Below are 17,760 nucleotides of genomic sequence, written 5' to 3'. Positions count from 1 at the left end.
ATGCCCACTCAAGTCCGAATCTTTTCGCGACCTAGGCCCCTCGGCGAGACTCTCGAAAAGGCCATTCCCGTATCCTCGGTTCCTCGCTCCCTCCCCGACGCCTCTGATCTTTGGAAGCAAACCGAGTCGTCCAAACTGAAGCCGAGCACCAAGGACGCACGCTCTATGGCAGTGTACACGGATAAGTCCAACGGGGGCGGCGTCACATTTGCTAGCCAGGACAAGCTCAAGCACCTGCCCATCCCGGAGCTCGAGACCACCGCGGGGAAGTATCTCGCCGCCCTGAAACCCCTGCAGTCCGCAAGAGAACATTCCGAGACCAAGCAGGCAGTGCATGACTTCCTGAAGCACGATGGGCCGCAACTACAGGAGAAGCTCAGGACGTACGCCGTCGACAAGACCAGCTACATTGAGCAGTTCTGTAAGCTTTCCCATGCCCACCTGCCCGGCACTGACTAACACCCGTCTAAAGGGTACGATTCGTACTTGAACTTTGACAACCCCGTCGTCCTCAACCTCAACCCCTTTTTCCTGCTGGAAGATGACCCCACCCCGGCGAGGAACAACCAGGTGACCCGCGCGGCATCGCTCGTGGTATCGGCCCTGGAGTTTGTCAGAGCGGTCCGCAAGGAGGAGCTCCCTCCCGACACGGTAAAGGGCCAGCCCCTCTGCATGTACCAGTACTCGAGGCTCTTCGGAACGGCGCGCGTGCCCACGGACAACGGGTGCCAGATCGAGCAGGACCCCGACTCGAAACACATCATCGTCATGTGCCACGGCCAGTTCTACTGGTTTGACGTTTTGGATGACAACAACGACCTTATCATGAGCGAGAAGGACGTGTCCATCAACCTGCAGACCATCATCGACGACGCGGCACAGACGCCGATCCAGGACGCGGCCAAGGGGGCACTCGGCGTGCTGAGCACGGAGAACCGGAAGATCTGGTCGGGGCTGAGAGACGTCCTCACCCGGGAGGAAGGGTCCAACAACGCCGACTGCCTGGGCATCGTCGACTCGGCCCTGTTCGTTCTGTGCCTGGACTACACCGAGCCGGTGGACGCCGATGCGCTGTGCGGCAACATGCTCTGCGGAACCAGCCTGGTCGAGAAGGGCGTGCAGATCGGGACCTGCACCAACAGGTGGTACGACAAGCTGCAGATCATCGTGTGCAAGAACGGCAGCGCCGGCATCAACTTCGAACACACCGGCGTCGACGGCCACACCGTCCTGAGGTTCGCCAGCGACGTGTACACGGACACGATACTGCGCTTCGCCCGGACCATCAACGGCCAGGCCCCGACCCTCTGGGCCACGACCAGCCCCGACCCGGCCAAGCGGGACCCCGACAGCTTCGGCGAGGTCAGCACCACGCCGCACAAGCTCGAGTGGGACATGAGCCCCGAGCTCAGCATCGCGGTCCGGTTCGCCGAGACCAGGCTCGCCGACCTCATCGAGCAGAACGAGTTCAAGACGCTCGACTTCAAGCACTACGGCAAGAACTTCATGACCTCGATGGGCTTCTCGCCCGACGCCTTTGTGCAGATGGCCTTCCAGGCCGCCTACTACGGCCTGTACGGCCGGGTGGAGTGCACCTACGAGCCCGCCATGACCAAGATCTACCTGCACGGCCGCACCGAGGCCATCCGCAGCGTCTCGGACGAGTCGGTCAACTTCGTCCAGACCTTCTGGGCCGACAACCCCGCCGAGCACAAGGTCGAGGCCCTGAGGAAGGCGTGCCAGCGCCACGTCAACACGACCAGGGAATGCGCGAGGGCCGAGGGCTGCGACCGCCACCTGTACGCGCTCTTCTGCACCTGGCAGAAGTCCATGGACGACGAGGTCCTCAGCAGCGGGAGCTCCAACGGCTACTCGAGCCCCGTCGACGGCTACTCGGAACGCGACGCCGGCTCCGTCGTCGGCAGCCCGGGCAAGGAGTCGGTCCTGTCCCTCAACGGCGCCGAGCTGCAGTCCGCGGGCCGCCCGCGCTGCGACAGCACCAACTCCCGCGGCGGCAACACGCACGCCTCGATGCCGCAGATCTTCGCCGACCCCGGCTGGGACAAGCTCAACAACACCATCATGTCGACGTCCAACTGCGGCAACCCGTCGCTGCGGCAGTTCGGGTTCGGCCCCACCTCGGGCGACGGCTTCGGCATCGGGTACATCATCAAGGACGAAGGCATCTCCATCTGCGTGTCGAGCAAGCACCGCCAGACGAAGCGCTTCGTGGACACCCTCGAGAGCTACCTGCTCGAGGTCCGGCGGATCCTGCGCATCACCTCCCGCCGCGGCACGGGCTCCAAGCAGACGCGCGCGAGGGAGCTGGACCAGCAGGTCAGGCCGAAGCCGCCCAAGGGCATCAAGTCCCGCGGGCGCCTCATCACCGCCCACGACGCCATCAAGCCCTCGCTCGCACGGTCGTCGACGGGCACGCAGTCGCCGACGGAGGAGAGCGTCACCCTCAGCGAGGACGACGAGCTCGGCGGATGTAAGTTACTCACTCCCCTTCAACACTTTTGAACGATATGATATGCTGACACGGAGAAAAACAGACGGCTTCTTCGACGCCGGGATGCTCCTCCAAGCCCTCAAGGCGCGCGGGGAGAACATGGATAGCGCAGAGTTGAAGCCTTCGGAGCGTGTGGCCGTGCAGGCGCGCCGGAGGGAGATTGGCAAAAAGCTGCGGCTGATCGACTACTAGTATCAGTACGGCGGCCCAGCATGCATGTTCTGCGTAGGCGGGGTGCTCCGTATCGGGGCATCTGGAGGCGATGGGCGGGGCAGGAACACGCGCAGCGAATGTTCCGTCGCCTGAGGGGGGGTTCCGCGGAATGATGATGAGCATAAACCAGCGAGCCTTTTTTGTCATTGGTGAATATACCCTCCTTCAGTTGTTGGATGATTTTCACCCGGGTATTGAGATTTTGATGGGCGAGGAGGCCTTCTTTAACAGGGGGAAAAAGAATAGGATTTGGAAAAGATTCCAGCATTTAGAGGAAGCAAACCCAATACAACAGTCAGTGTACATGATGCCAACAACACAGCGCCGGCAACAACCAATGCCTCCCGTCCCCCGTGTCCCAATTCTTGTGCCAGATGCCCAATGTAGGCAGGCCCTTGAAGGATGTCTCGTTCGACATACAGAATACCAGCCCACGGGCAAAACCGAAGGAATATGGGCGTCGCGGGCTTGAACACTTTGACGCGAGGCTGGCGATCTGCCCCCCTCAACCACAGAGGTTCCGAACCTTGTGGCTCGGCCCCCCCATCCCCATCCATGTAGAATCCTTTTTTTTTTGGGGGGGGGGGGGGGGGGGGGGGGGGGGAGATGATGGACGGCCGAGGGGGCCATGATGTTCTTCCGCCTCTTCCCCCTCGCTTTTATCTTTTCTTTTCTACTTCGGGTTTCTCCCTTGCCGAAAGCTGGAAACGCCAGCTCGTGATGGATGGCCATCTCCTCCCCCGCACCCCGTCCATCTATACGACTTCGCTTGCCAAGGCGACAGGCCCCAAGGATAGGGCCGACGACGACGGCATACAGACAGCCCTTTGCAACCCCGCCAGGCACCAAATGATGGGGGTTTCCGTTTGACACGCCTCTCCCTCCCTCTCTCTCTCTCTCTCTCTCTCTCCTTCTCTCTCTCTCTCTCTCTCTGTCTGTCTGTCTCCTAATCACTTTGGACATGGACTACGCCTCTCTCGTTAGGGGGAAGGAAAAGGGCGGACCACGCGTGGCGTGAAGCCACAGCCGGTGGAGGGGGCCTGGCGGCGGCCAGACGAAAACGCCCACATCTTACACAAACACACTACATTCTGCGTGCCGGATACGCCGAGCCTGGCCCCTCCTCCCCCAGGCAGCTGAGACGCAGAGGCCGGCTTGTGAAGGAAAAAGGAAATCCAGCACTGGGTCTTATACGTGGGAGGGGAGAGAGATGGAGAGACAGCGAGGCAGAGGAGGGGGGGGGGGAGATAAGAGGTGGACGGATAAAGAAGAAGAAAGGAAACCCACACAATGCGTTGCCCCCCCCCAAAAGGGTGCACGTGTAATCAAAACATTGGAATAAAGAAAAGGGCCTTGTGCGTTTTCTGGCGTCGCGACCTTGTTGGCCGGCTCGTCGCCCCGAACCAAAGGAAAACAAAAATAGAGAAAGGCAAAGAAAAGAAAAGAAAACATTAGGGAGAGAGGACATGTCCTCCATCACCTGCCAGGTCTTGCAAGAGCGTTTGCGTGGTTCGTTTGAATTAAAACATGAATTTGCCGAGATGGGGAAGAGAATGCTCTTGTCTTTCCAAGACGGCCAAGTCGCACTTTACACATAAAATACATTACGACGCATGACCCGATCCGGCTTGGGAGGCCGGTCGGTCGGTCTGCATCTTGTCCAATCCGCCCCCCGAAGATGACCAGATGACCATCAACCCCCCGTGTGTCTAAAAAGCAAAACCGCCCCGATGGCACAGGTATCCTGTCATGCCATTCTCGGAAGGACGTGCCCGGCTCCCCTCCCTCAGCTCCACCGCCGCCTTTGTAGTTCCCCAAATAATGATGATGATGATGATAACAATGATAATAGAAAGAAGAAGAGAACCCCTAATAAAAATGCAGAAGAATGCATACGAAAGATGGACCGCCATCGATCCTCTTTATGCAACGGCACGGGGTAATCAAGGATGGGAGAAGGTCACACGGCCTGTCTAGGCAAGCTCGTGCATCTGCCCGCGATGGCCGTCGGACTTGTCCGGCGCCTCGTGGATCGTCGGCGGCGGCTGCTGCTGGACCTGCTGCTGCTGCTGCTGAGGGAACTGCTGCTGGGCGAACTGCTGCTGGGGGGACTGCTGGAACCCGCCAGTCGTGTCCGGGCTGACGGGCATCGCGCTGAAGCGGTTGTTGGTCATCTGAGACACGGCGCTGGGGCTCGCCGTGTCGGTGCGGTCGGGCACCATGTTGCCGGCGAAGTAGGCTTGCTGCTGCTGTTGCTGCGGCGGCTGGCCGCCTTGCGGGGGAGGCGTGCCGCCGTAGCTCGGCGGGTAGCCGCCCTGTCCGCCGAACTTGGGGTCGTAGAGGGTCTGCGTTTGAGTGGTCGGGGCGTACGGGGACGGCGGGCCCTGGGGCGGCGGCGGCTGCTGGAAGGCCATCTGCGGCTGGCCGGGCGGGGGGTGGCCGTGCTGCTGGATCACCGGGACCTGCTGGCCCTGCGGCTGCTGGTTCTTCTTCTTGCGGAGGAGGAACCAGATTCCGAAGGCGACCAGGGCGATGACCGCCAGGCCGCCGATGACGCCGCCCACAATGGCACCGATGGGGGTCGAGGTTGACGGCTCGGGGGTGGACGTGGGAGTCGGGGTCGGAGTGGTGGTTGCGGGGCCGATTTCGGGCGGCGTGTCGGGCTGGGAGGAGATGGCGGTCCGGGTCATGGAGCTCGTCGTCGAGTCATCCGGCAGGGTGATCTCGGCATAAACGCGCTGGGGACCGCCCGCGTAGGTCGTCTGCCCGGCCTGCGTGGTCGAGATCTCGTCCGAGTTGCACCAGTAGTCAACGATGTTTCCCGGGAAGGAGACGGTGTTGCAGTACGGCCGGGCGGTGTTGGTGCTGAGGATTCCCGTGTTAGTGAAGGGCGGGGGGACTGCGGGCGGAGAGGCTACGGGCTTACCACTTGAGAGTGTACTTGTCGACGAGACAGCCGCCGTCGCAAGAGCTGGCTGAGACCTGGCTGGCGTCGTAGCAGGCGCGGCGCAGACCGCAGTCATCCGAGTCGCAGCAGGCGACCCGGCCGGGGTTGTTTCTGGAGGCAGTGAAGAAGAAGCAGGTGGCGGCGGTGCCGCAGTAGTAAGCCGCGCCGGCACGGCCCGAGATGAACCCGCACGTGTTATCAGGGGCCTCGAGCACGATCGTGGGCGACGACGTCTGTCGTCTTCTCAACTCGGCGTACGCGGGCGCCTTGGTCGGATAGGGGTTGACCTGGTCGAGCGGCAGGTTGAACGTGGCAGTGGCCTCGGGGACGACGTACAGCTTGGCATTGGCGACGCCCGAAAGGACTGCCAGGCCCGCGACGGATCGAAGTGTGAGCACCATGCTGATGTTGGTCTGGGCTTGACCAGAGTGAATTGGGCGGGTGGGTGATGGTTTGATCGAATTGTGCGTCACGGCGATCCGAGAGAGATCGAGCAAGACAGGAGTGAGAAGAGATCACGGCTCGCAGAGCAGAGAGGCTGAGAGCTATTATAAACCAGGCACTCAATGTGGCCCCCCCAATCATTCCCGACCTGGCTGTCCCACCCAATATGCTTGGGGCGCCGGCGCCAGGTATGGGCCGTCCTGGTCGAGCACGATGGGTGAGCACCAAATTTGGACGGGTGAATGCTTCGTGGGCTCCGGCAACAAATCCTCTAATTTCTCAGCCCTAGGCTAGCACCTTTTCTCAGCCTAGTTGATGGGCTTGGATCGGCGGTATTGGCTAGGCAGGCATCCAGGTTTCAACCACGCCAATCGTAACACAGTTGGTCTCACGGTGGCTTGCTCGAGCTGAACCCCAAGTCTCATATTAGCGTAGACGAGAAAGGCAAGGGACGGCAGCCACGGGGCCCGATGGCTCAAGGACTACTCGGCGAGCGACAGGAGAAGGGCGGGGATACTGCATGGACAAAGGCCAGGCAGACTTGGAATAGGGGTGGTACTGAGCATTGAGAGTGAACGAAAATATCACATGAAGACTGCCCGAGTAATGAGAGCATTGTATCTTCCATGTATGCCATCAGATGCAGAGTGTTGCCTCGAGAGCTTTTGGGATGTGGAAGATGGATCGCGAGCTTTCTAAAAGGCCCGCAAGATCTTCCCTTGCCTTGGTGGTGGCATGACGGCCAGAATGGGTGACTTGTGTACTCTTGGAGACACCGTTTGTTGTCGAACGAGGCTACGACAAAGATGGTGTTTGGAGCAGCCAAACTCGCTTCTTGCGGCAACTACTGGTGCATCCCAAGTGTTGGAACCGAATCCTTCACGGGACCGACGGCGCCGCATGTATCAAACCTTGCCGTTGGAAATCGGGAGTTCCGTTGTTAGCGGGATGGTGTAAGTATCCGGTGTGTGAAGCAAATAGCCTCGAAAGAGCCGGGCTAGCGGTTCACGGCCAGAGGCGGCACTAGTCGCCTCTTTCCCTCCTCAATTCAGTCTGAAATTGTACAAAATCAACGCCTCAGGGCAGACTTCAGCCTCGGGCCTGCGCTTGTGCATTTAGGCCAGGTTTTAAATGAAAGGATGTATCGATGGTTCGGTGGGGATCGCACTTGGCTGGCCAGTCCTGCCGGTTTGCTTGTGTCTCTGCTTCGTCCCTGCTGCGAGTGGTCTTCCTTGTACTCGGGGAGAGATCACACTGGCGCGTAACTTTCGTCCGTAAACAACCTATGCTGCAATAACGCGTGTCCGCATGCCGTTAGAACGGCTGCTGGTACTTGGCACGCGTGGGAGACCAGCCGATTGGTGTCCTGGACGTGTGTGGTGGTCCGGTTGGAATTCAATTCTCTGCATGTATCCCTCATCACCAATCCAAGTCTGACAATTCACGTCGCAAACAATGAGAAAAAAAAAAAGGCACGGCTTTGGCAGACACTGCAAGATGCGATGATGGGAAGTTGACAGACGTCAGGCAAGGACACATGAGGCGCACCGTGCAGCCTATTGCGGAGTCTTACGTAATCATACTGACCACCTTGGGGCCTAAGCACTCGAGAGACAGCACAGGGACCGGCTACTTCAGATGAACGAGCCAACCCGTGTGTGGTGTCGATGCAGACGACTCAATACAACGGCCGGAAAGTCCAAATCACCCAACCCAGCGCGTTTTCTGTTTGTAGGACCTGCCCTTTGCTAGGTGCAGCAATCCTCGACAAGCCGGTTGACATGCTGTGCAGAGAAAGGTCGGATATTCTGCTTCTTGTTCAGTTTCCTGTTACCGCTCCAAATCCTCGCCGTGGTGAATCCTAGCCGGTTGGATCCTGACTCATTACACCAACCGCGGCAGCGCGACCTCACGCCGCATCACATCTCACTCGCCCGGGCTTGTCCTTCACCTTGCCGAGACATAGAGGCTTCAACCGGAACGCCACTCGGTACAAACGCCTGGCATCTCACGCAAAAAAAACCGGCACTCCCATGTCGCCCATCACCCCTCACGTGCCATGACCGACCTGCTCCAACTTATACCAGACTTCCCCGTTGGGCAGTTTGCCGGGCTTGTGCACACATTGGAACGCCATCAGCTCACCACCACTGATCTTTTGACGCAGGATGTCGTCGACCTAGGAAAGCGCACGCAGCTGCCTCTGCTTGACATCAAGAGGCTTTGCGCGGCAGTTGTTGACGCCCTCCACCGCGACTTCGTCCCCGCCAACCAACCACCAAATGGCAACCCGTCCCTCAGCAAACGCTCGCTCACGGACCTCGCAAACCGATGGTCTACAATCAGCACTCTCGACGATGACCTCGACCAAGCCTTGGGAGGAGGCATTCCGGCCGGTTATGTCACCGAGATCACGGGCGAGAGTGGCGCCGGAAAAACGCAGTTCCTGTTGTCCTTGTTGCTGGCGGTCCAACTGCCGCCGCCGTATGGGCTAGGACGTCCCGCCCTGTACATCACGACGGAGGCTCAAATGTCGACGAGACGCTTATCGCAAATACTGTCGGCCAACCCGCGGTTTGCACACCTTCCGCCGGAGGACAGGCCGTCCTTCGACGGTATTATCAGCACCTCCACCCCTGACCTCGAGTCGCAGGAGCATATTCTTCAGTTCCAGGTTCCTGTCGAGGTCGAGCGTCGCAACACCGGGCTTATTGTGCTTGACTCCGTGGCCTCCAACTACCGAGCCGAGTTTGAGCGAGGCGCTATCAGCAACCATGGATCCAACATGGGAGCTCGCAGCAACGAGCTGACGCGGCTGGGGGCTTTGCTTAGAGAGCTGGCCCAGAAATACAACCTAGCTGTCGTTGTGGCCAACCAGGTGGCAGATCGATTCTCTACTTCGATCGCACCAACCGCAACCCCTAGGATGCCGCCCCCCGTTGGTGGTATGGGCTTCACTCAGGAGAGCCCGCTGGCATCCAGGAGCAGAGGGCCACGGGCATTCTCGCCGTCGGCCGTTGAGCCGAGCTCCTCCATGGCCGAGAAGATTCGGTCTAGCATGCCCGAGCCTCCAGGCCTAGATGACTTTGGCCCGCCCGCGCCTCCCGCGCTCGCATTGGACCACCAGCAGCGGTGGTTCACCGGATGGGGCGATGATCCTTTCGCCGAGTATGGACTCAAGACGCCCACTTTGGGGTTAGTATGGTCGACGCAGATCGCATGTCGCATTGCGCTGTTCAAAAAGCCCGTGTACGGGGTGCATCGGCATGTGGAAGATGAAGCTGATGATCGGGGGATGCCGGCGCTCAAGAACTGGCGCCGATGGATGAAGGTTGTCTTTGCCCCCCACACGAAAGCGACTGGACAGGGCTTGGACGGGGCCGTTGAATTCACGGTAACCATGGCCGGGCTGAAAGCCGTCAAGCAGGAGGATACTGGTGACGTTTGAGTTCTGAGCATATGGAGTCATACAAAAGCCGTAGGGGTTTTCTTGAGTCAAAGATAACCCGGCTAGATGTGCTTGCTTCCGCAAACATGGCCAACGCAATTCTCAAAAATGGCTACAGCTCACGACCTTGAGCGTTCCGGTAGAAACAACCATCCGCTTTGTCGTCCAAATTGCGACGATGACATGGCGCGGCCAAATTTGAGTTGTGACGAGGACCGATGGATCTCAAAGCAAACCTGAAGTTTGGAAAGAGCAAACGCTGTTGTTGGTAGGCTGGAAGAAGCCTTCCCAGCGATCGTCCGTCCCACCTTGTGTTCCCACCTGGATACAACGAACCTTTTTACGAGAGCGGCTCCGTCATCTACACAACAACTTGTTGGCCGGGATGAGGCTGATGTCTGGAAAGATCCACACAAATAACGGCGTACGCTGGCTGGTGGGGTCGTTTCAAGAAACCCATGCATGCTCTATAAGTTGAGGTACGGTATTATGCAAAGAACTGGGCACAAGGCGCGAGCAATTGCTGTGTAGATTGTCATTTTAAGTGTAGGTAGAGTTGGGGGGCTTCGCAACAAAAACAGTTGCGAAACAGGTTTCTCAATGTTTAAAGAGTCCGCGAATAGATATCATGTTGTCTACACTAAATCAAGCCTTTCAATACGGGATGTACATTAATTAGCATCCGGCGGAGGTGTTTCGAGGAACCCGAATGGCCCATGCCCTTTGCTATTAAGGACTGTGGGTAAACAGGATATGACCCCGGTACTTGCTTACGTACTGAAGCCGCACCTGAAATCCGATGTCCCAGAAGGGTGGAGGCGCAGGTCGGTCCAGAACACATGGGGAAGTCACGTGCGAAAGCGCGTGCCTGACTGGGCGCTTCAAAGGGTTTCATTCGTCGGTGACATCTGACTGAGGTGGGCGTGGGCCCGCTTGTTCCTTCCGCCAGGGGGTACCGCACTGGGCACACTGAACACAGGACTCTGGGCACAGGACACAGGACACCGAGCACTAATCAGAGACTGGCACTGCACCTCTGCACTAGAAGCCTTGACGTAGCAGCCTGCCTACTCCGTCCGACTCCTACCTCACTTGACCTGCTTTGTTGCTTTCAACACCTCATCACGACACCACCGAAATCCATCACCTCCCACCACCTCCACAACAGCCATATATTCGCCCTGCGCGCCCCCAGCCGCTGTACATTCTGAACTCCACCAGTCTTCACCGAAGCCCCGCTCATCACAATGAACCCCGAGTAGTACGTTGCGTCTGTCGCCTCCTTGCGAAGCAGAACGCCTCGGGAGCCGCCGCCCACTGACATTCTACTGTTGCAGAGTCTCCTCCATCCATCCCGCCCTCTCGATCTCATCGTCTTTTCCTCGCGAATCCCGAAACCGACGCTGTTCTCGTCCTTTCCACGTCGATACTGACCCGACCGCAGGTACGACTACCTCTTCAAGCTCCTCCTCATCGGAGATTCCGGTGTTGGAAAGTCTTGCCTTCTGTTGCGATTCGCCGACGACACCTACACTGAGTCCTACATCTCCACCATCGGTGTCGACTTCGTATGTTTTCCCCCCGCCAACCTGACACCGACCGATCGGTTGCTGACGATGACCAACAGAAAATCCGCACGATAGAGCTCGATGGAAAGACGGTGAAGCTGCAGATCGTGAGTTGATCCCCGTCGCCGGCCTTCTCGGCGCCTTGAAGTTGCCGCAGACTGACACGGTTTTCCTATCGCAGTGGGATACCGCTGGCCAGGAGCGTTTCCGCACCATCACCTCGTCCTACTACCGCGGTGCCCACGGCATCTGCGTCGTCTACGATGTCACCGACATGGACTCGTTCAACAACGTCAAGCAGTGGCTCCAGGAGATTGACAGATACGCCACCGAGGGCGTCAACAAGCTGCTCGTCGGCAACAAGAGCGATATGTCCGACAAGAAGGTTGTCGAGTACACCGTTGCCAAGGTAAGACGCACCCCGCTCGTTCGGCGGCGACATCGCGCGGCGATAACCAGCCGGCGCCCTTCCTCGTCCCCGTTGTTGCGGCTACTGACCCCCTTGAACAGGAGTTCGCCGACAGCCTGGGCATCCCCTTCCTCGAGACCTCTGCCAAGAACGCCAGCAACGTCGAGCAGGCTTTCCTGACCATGGCCCGCCAAATCAAGGAGCGCATGGGCAGCACGACCGCGAACAACACGAAACCCAGCGTGCAGGTCGGACCTGGCCACGGCGTCTCGTCCAACTCTGGCGGCGGCTGCTGCTAAACGTCTCGGCCCCGATTATTCCAAAGCCCGCTTTCCTTACCTGTGTTCTATGGCATTTACGGATTTTCTTGGCGGAGGCGAATCAGTTGGGCAGATGGGCGAGGAGGGAATACACAACCCATGAAGGTGTTGGGATCGGAATTGGGCTCGGACGAGGCTGTGTCGTTCGCTTTTCTCCCCTTCCCCGCCACGGCTGCTTTCATACTTCTCTCTACGCATAGATGAGTGTTGATTTGGATTGCTTCAGCTCCTACTCCGCACTGCACACGCACTCGACACAAGATACCTCTGTAACGGGACCACGACATTTCTTGACAGCAAAGGCAGAACCCCATCGGTGCTCACGTCTCCAGCAGCCCGACACGGCACTCGACAGGAAACACCTGGGGATGACAGGGCTGGACAGCAACAGAGGACCAGGAGGCAATCTCGACGTGTGTGTATGTGTAGGCTGTGTTTTGCTGGGGCACCGTGTACTTTGCAACCACATTGGTGGCGGCAGGGTGAGCGCATGGGCAACGAAGCGGACAATCCGCAGGGTTAGGCGGGATGCCTGTCTCTGGGCCTACGTGTTTCCACCCGACTGCCGTGTTTTTTCTTGGGCGGCTGCTGCTTTCTCCGGTAGATAGGGTCGAAGTAATGGGCAAGTGACGTTTTCCTTTTTTTACACCAGGGCTACGATTGCGGGCTCGCCTGTTCCCCGTGCCGTGCTGTGCCATGCCGTACTTGCTGTGCCGTGACGTTTATGCCACGGCAACGAAAGATGCGTCGGCAGATTTCCAGCGCAAAGTCCCAAAGTGAACCTTTGCTTCCATTTCAAACCAGCGTACTCTTACTGTATACGCCCTGGGGCATGTGCACACAGATCCGAACGAACGAACCATGACGTGCGGCGGCGGGCCTGCGGGTTTCGGATGGCCCGGTCATCGGGACGGCCTCACGTGGGCCAAGGTACGATAAAGATGCCTTTATGGGGGGCAGCGTCCGCGCGCGCACTGCTCAGCGGTATCCCCCCCACCCAACGTTTTCCCCTCGGGGGTGATGGGGGATGGGGGGAAATAGGGAGGGAATGGGAAGCACATGACCGACCCCCAGGCGCGGCCGGTCACATGTGCCCATGTGTCACCTAGACTGAACGTGCCTGATATCCACCACCACCACCACCACCATCACCCCCCCTCGCCCCAAACTCCGATAAGCTCAATCGATGCATTGCCCCATTCTCAAATGAACCACCGAACCACGGAGAGGGTTGCATATTTGGAACATGTTGGGCTCCGCGTCGCGTGTAGCCGTGGTCCGGGAGCGGGAAGGGGGGGAAGAAACTATTTAGTTACTATGCACGCCGTGCAGTATAATTGGAGATTGAAATGGATGCCCTCCCCCCCCTTTCCCTTACTTGGGTCCCTCCTCCAGATTGGGGGGATGATGGGGACTGCTGTGTGCAGCCAGCGTCCTCGCCACTCCCTTCCCCCTCCCTCTTGGAACATGGTAACTCCGTTGTGGGATCGAGCAATGCACACTTTGACGAGACATGCGACTTTACGAATTCGATGCCTGGCAAACGTGGTTTCGATCCGAATGAGGGTGGGAGGGCGTTGCGGGGGTAAAACACCGGGGATCTACAATGCCAACTAAAAGAGTGCACATTGTCGAAGGGCGCACGTGATATCCGACACACTCTACGGTTGTCTTTTCTACCGATTGTCGGTTCACATCGTCGTCGTCATCGGAGACTCGTGGAAGCTACACTCGCCTGATCCGATTGGGATTGGCAGAATCCGGGGGAGGGGAGGGGAGCTGCCCCGGAGGTTCACGCCCTGCAGCGGGCAGCGTTCTTCTTTCTCTTCCTTTGGAAAACTTGAGAGTGGGCTGTATCCTACATCTCGGTCCACCTCACAAGGCTCGCCCGGCTTTCCCAGAGCCGCTGCCATGGATGGGCAGAGCCTGTTGCATGAAGCCGGTCTAGGGGGTCGATCGCGCAACCCCGGCCGTGGGAACGCTGGGGAGGCTCTACATACGCAGCTCTTATTCCTTGCCTTCTCCGTCTTTTTATCTTTTTACGTGCTAACCGGCTTCTTGCCCGGGAATAATAAGGTGGCAGACTGATGCGGTTATCCCGCCTCGGCCTTGTTACTGCGCGTGCTCTGCGATTATGACCAGTAGGCATTTGGGCAATACAACTCTTTTATTTGTTATTGCGAATCTATGGGAGATGTATCCCTGGGTATTATTCTTCCCACGATTTGTATCGTAAGATGGCGCAAAATGGCGCGATTCCAAGCTAACAAAGGGAATGGAGTAATTATCGGTCCTCTGACCGCGATGCAGTTTTCCGGTCCCATTTTCTCAACATGACGAGTTTCCCCTCCCTTATCCTCCCCTTGGTATGCCAACCACCGACCCTTTCTTCTCAAGTTTATGGTCGTCAAGACAGATAAGAAACGTCGTAACAGTCATCCAGAAAAACACCACAGAGATACGGTGTGATTCCAGTGCAGTAGAGAACAAGGCTGCGGACCAAGTGGCACATCATGCCAGCCCGAGGAACTTCAAGGCCTTGTGACTGTTCCCTTTCCTCTCTCGTTTTTTCTTCGAGAACAGGGGCATCAAACGTCTTTCTTCGAGGTAAAGATCGCTCTCGTAGTCCATGTCGATGGTCGTGATGGATGCACCATCGCCAAAGCCCCTTCTCTCGCCTCGCAGGGACTTGACACGGCAGCTCAGGATTGTCTCCGTGATGGATGAAGGTCCTCGAGACTTTCTGATCGAGCCCGCCGTCCCGCCGGTTTTCTTGCCGCTGGAAGGCGGTGGAGACATTGGGGGGCTAAGGGGCGACTGTAGGAATGGCGAGAAGTTCCTAGACCTACGCTTTGCCTTGACGCTTTCGCCGTGGTTTACTGGGATATCGGGCAGGTAAAACTTGGAGATATTGACTAAGACCGTCCAGATTGTGGAAATGAATGTGGCAACCTCCCCGTCAGTTGCGGTTGACATGAGAATGAGATTGGCCTTTGAGATGGCAATTCCATCTCTCGAGGACGAGTTTGCTGCAAGTCTCGATTCTTTGGACTGATGCGAGATTATGCTCGAGGCCGCGTCGCTCCCATTGGATGTAGGACCCTTCGAGCCATCCTGGAATTCGGCAAAGGGAAATGACGACTTGGCCCCAGCATCGATGACTTGGGCAACTTTCATGAGATCGACCCCAACCAGCTGCTGCAGTGCAAGGATGGTGGCAAGATGTTCGGGAGGGTAGTCGAGAAGCAGAAAGCGAACCTCCGAGTGAACAGCAAAGTAGGTCTCGAGATGAGGGATTATGAGAGTCGCCAGGAGATACGAGTTCGTAAAGGGGTTGTCGTGAGTCTGGTTAGCTAGGGGCTGCGAAGTAAATGACTGCATGGCATTGGCAATAAGATACCTTAGAAACACGTCAGTTAAAATCCGGCCTATACATAGAGACCAATACTCACCGAAAGTCCAGTCTTCCGGTCCGGGAGACACCGCCTAGCTTGGTTCCCAGCCTCTCGAGTTGGCTCGTCACCGCAGAGAAGAATGTCCTCTTTACCCCGCGTTGCGAGCCGATGGCCACGATCTGGTCAATCCGACGACGGTTCCCCTTCTTTGAGGTCCCGTCCGGCTCAGTGTCGCGAAAAATAGGCTTCCACAAGCCATCCATCTCAGGGAGTAAGGGGAAGTCGAACTGCGAGAAGCCCCTCCCCTCGGGCGGGAAGTAGATGTTGAGGATGGATCGAAGAGAGTTTTGCATGGCCACTGCCGTTTGACCATGCCCAGTGTTGAAGTCATGGAACTTATCCTCCGGCTCCGAAACAGTGGGTGGCGGCGTGTGAGCCGGTGTAGGCAGGGCTGAAGCTACCACAGGTTGGGCGGCAGCACGCGTGATCTGCTTCGTTTTATAGGCCTGGTCTTCGTAAGAGAAAGGGTCATAGTCTTCTGTGTTGACAGTGGTTGCGGAGGTGAACGGGTTGGCCTGAGATTCGCCTGTTGGCGACGTTGGGGTATGGGGAACCGAGGATTCGCCGTCGGCGGCAGACGTAACGGAAGAAGGCGTTGAAGGCATCGGGACGGGGTTCGCACATTCCTTCAACGACTTGATGATGTACTCGAGTATTGGGTCCGGGCTGTCGTCCTTGAAGTGGATAACAAGATCTTCGTAGAACGGCAGCACGGGTTGGAAAGGCGCATCGTTTGTAACGATTTCCACAGCGTCGGTTCCTCTGTCAACGTAGTTTGGCTTGGTTTGCTTGGGCTTCTCTGGTGTCTTGAGACCCGAGGGAGGAGGCATCAAACCCTTGTGGTTTGTTCGGTGCGGCTTGACATACACGGTCTTGGGGTTCCCAAAGAGCTTCGAATTGCTCTCCCGCTGTTCCGCATCTTCGATAAGCTTGATAACAGAGGCTCGCTGATCATCGTCGGGGATTATCTCGCCGGCGTTGTTCTCTCTGGGCTTCAAGCGCATCAGTGTGTCCCGGTACCGAGAGGTGCCCCGATGAAGCTGATCTATGGACTGAGATCGCCTTAGCGCCTTTCTGGAGGAAGAGGATTTCATGCGAACCAGCGATGCCTCTTCAATGACTATCGGTTCTGTCGAGCGGATGCTGAGTGAATCAGAGCCTGGAGACGCCACATCCAGCATGGCGCTGGAATTGCGCGAGGATGCCAGGAACATGCTTTCTCGCTCATAGGCTTCGCCCGCACAGCTCGGGGAGCGTGGCTGCACCTCCATGATAGGCTTCCCTTCGTGATCGACGCCCACCTTCGACAACCTCTCCAGCTCGTCGAAGTTTGTGATGGCCAACGTCGGTGTTGGCGGAAAAACTTTACCGGCCTGCGCCGACCGTTCTTCGTCTTCGGCATCTTCTTCACTTCTCTGGCCACCGAACACATAGAATGGTGCAGTATCGCCGAATGAACCGGCGAAGGTGTACAAGGGCAGGCTCATGCTTCTTGGGCGGGTGGAAGAGATGGTAAGGTCGATATCGCTGCATGGCTGGAGGCTTGCGGTTTCACGGTAGAGAGCATCCGCCGCCCGCATGGCTCTCGTGATGGGATCTTCGCTCGGCTCCTCGGATGCGTTGAGAAAAGAACCTATCGGGCTGGAAGGGTGCTGGTCGAGACCTGCGACGCCCCCTTGAATAATATCGTTGAAAATGACCTCTGCTTTGGAAACATCCCCATCTGTCACGTTCCGGGAGATGGCCCTGATGCAGGCTGTCTGTGAACTCGGCGTGCCTCCATTCATGAAGACCAATCTTTTGCACTTGGGTGTTGATTCTTTCAAAAAGGCCAGGGCTGTCTCTCTCCTCTTGGCGACGGCATTGTGGACTCTCTTGATAAACTTGCGCGCCTCGAAAGGCTCATCCGGAACCTCAGGCTCGAGGAACTCCTTGACACTAGGGAGAATGGCTATTTGCGACGATGTAGGCAGCAGATGGAGCTGGGTCGTGACGAGATCGTTGGGGCCCTCGAAGGCCACGAGGCCGCCATGGTACTCGACAGACTCGGCCATTGCGGCAGACTTTTCTTTTTTCTCTTTTTTTTCGGTATGAGCGGGTGTAGAAGATGGTGTCAGGAGCGGTGATGTGAAAGGATTCGCGAGCCCTCAAGTTGTGGCGGAGTGAATGTGCGAAGAAGCAGTTGCCAATGAATGTGAAGGTGGAAATAAAATATCGAAGAGGAAACGGAAGGTGTGATTCGGTGCAACCAGTTGCAGGTATCTCACTTTGGCGGGAGCCGTCCAAGCAGACTGGAATAGTAGTGACAACTTGGAGGAATGAAGGGAAATTGGCTTAAGAATAACAGAGAGGCTCAACGGTCATCTAATCAGAAGAAAGGAATACTGAGAGCAAGGTCTGGGGGAGCCGAGTAGAAATCGGACACGAGCATGGGCCCAAAAAGA

General features: G+C 57.6%; 5 protein-coding genes across 5 annotated transcripts; 3 read left to right on the top strand and 2 right to left on the bottom strand.

The window, feature by feature from the left end:
- On the top strand, positions 1-2,704 carry EsH8_II_000853 (Choline/Carnitine o-acyltransferase-domain-containing protein; the record flags this gene model as incomplete). Its single annotated transcript, XM_083264151.1, has 3 exons — positions 1-421; positions 473-2,491; positions 2,556-2,704. The coding sequence occupies 3 exons, from the start codon at positions 1-3 to the stop codon at positions 2,702-2,704; spliced, it is 2,589 nt and encodes an 862-aa protein (XP_083121473.1).
- Positions 2,705-4,698: 1,994 nt separating this feature from the next.
- EsH8_II_000852 (uncharacterized protein) lies at positions 4,699-6,073 on the bottom strand (the record flags this gene model as incomplete). The annotated part of the gene is made up of 2 exons (XM_083264150.1): positions 4,699-5,590; positions 5,652-6,073. The coding sequence occupies 2 exons, from the start codon at positions 6,071-6,073 to the stop codon at positions 4,699-4,701; spliced, it is 1,314 nt and encodes a 437-aa protein (XP_083121472.1).
- Positions 6,074-8,175: 2,102 nt separating this feature from the next.
- On the top strand, positions 8,176-9,564 carry EsH8_II_000851 (protein RAD57; the record flags this gene model as incomplete). Its single annotated transcript, XM_083264149.1, has 1 exon — positions 8,176-9,564. The coding sequence occupies one exon, from the start codon at positions 8,176-8,178 to the stop codon at positions 9,562-9,564; it is 1,389 nt and encodes a 462-aa protein (XP_083121471.1).
- A 1,247-nt stretch (positions 9,565-10,811) lies between these two features.
- EsH8_II_000850 (Rab family GTPase YPT1) lies at positions 10,812-11,840 on the top strand (the record flags this gene model as incomplete). Its single annotated transcript, XM_083264148.1, has 5 exons — positions 10,812-10,822; positions 11,009-11,132; positions 11,192-11,239; positions 11,314-11,541; positions 11,643-11,840. 5 exons carry the CDS (start codon positions 10,812-10,814, stop codon positions 11,838-11,840), a joined length of 609 nt encoding a protein of 202 aa, XP_083121470.1.
- Positions 11,841-14,372: 2,532 nt separating this feature from the next.
- On the bottom strand, positions 14,373-17,370 carry EsH8_II_000849 (uncharacterized protein; the record flags this gene model as incomplete). The annotated part of the gene is made up of 2 exons (XM_083264147.1): positions 14,373-15,261; positions 15,314-17,370. The coding sequence occupies 2 exons, from the start codon at positions 17,368-17,370 to the stop codon at positions 14,373-14,375; spliced, it is 2,946 nt and encodes a 981-aa protein (XP_083121469.1).
- Between the last annotated feature and the right edge of the window lie 390 nt (positions 17,371-17,760).

The sequence above is a fragment of the Colletotrichum jinshuiense genome, chromosome 2, assembly GCF_051148585.1.
Source record: "Colletotrichum jinshuiense chromosome 2, complete sequence".
NCBI lineage: Eukaryota > Fungi > Ascomycota > Sordariomycetes > Glomerellales > Glomerellaceae > Colletotrichum > Colletotrichum jinshuiense.
Note: the sequence above shows the minus strand (reverse complement) of the source record. Positions and strands in the feature narration are given on the sequence as shown.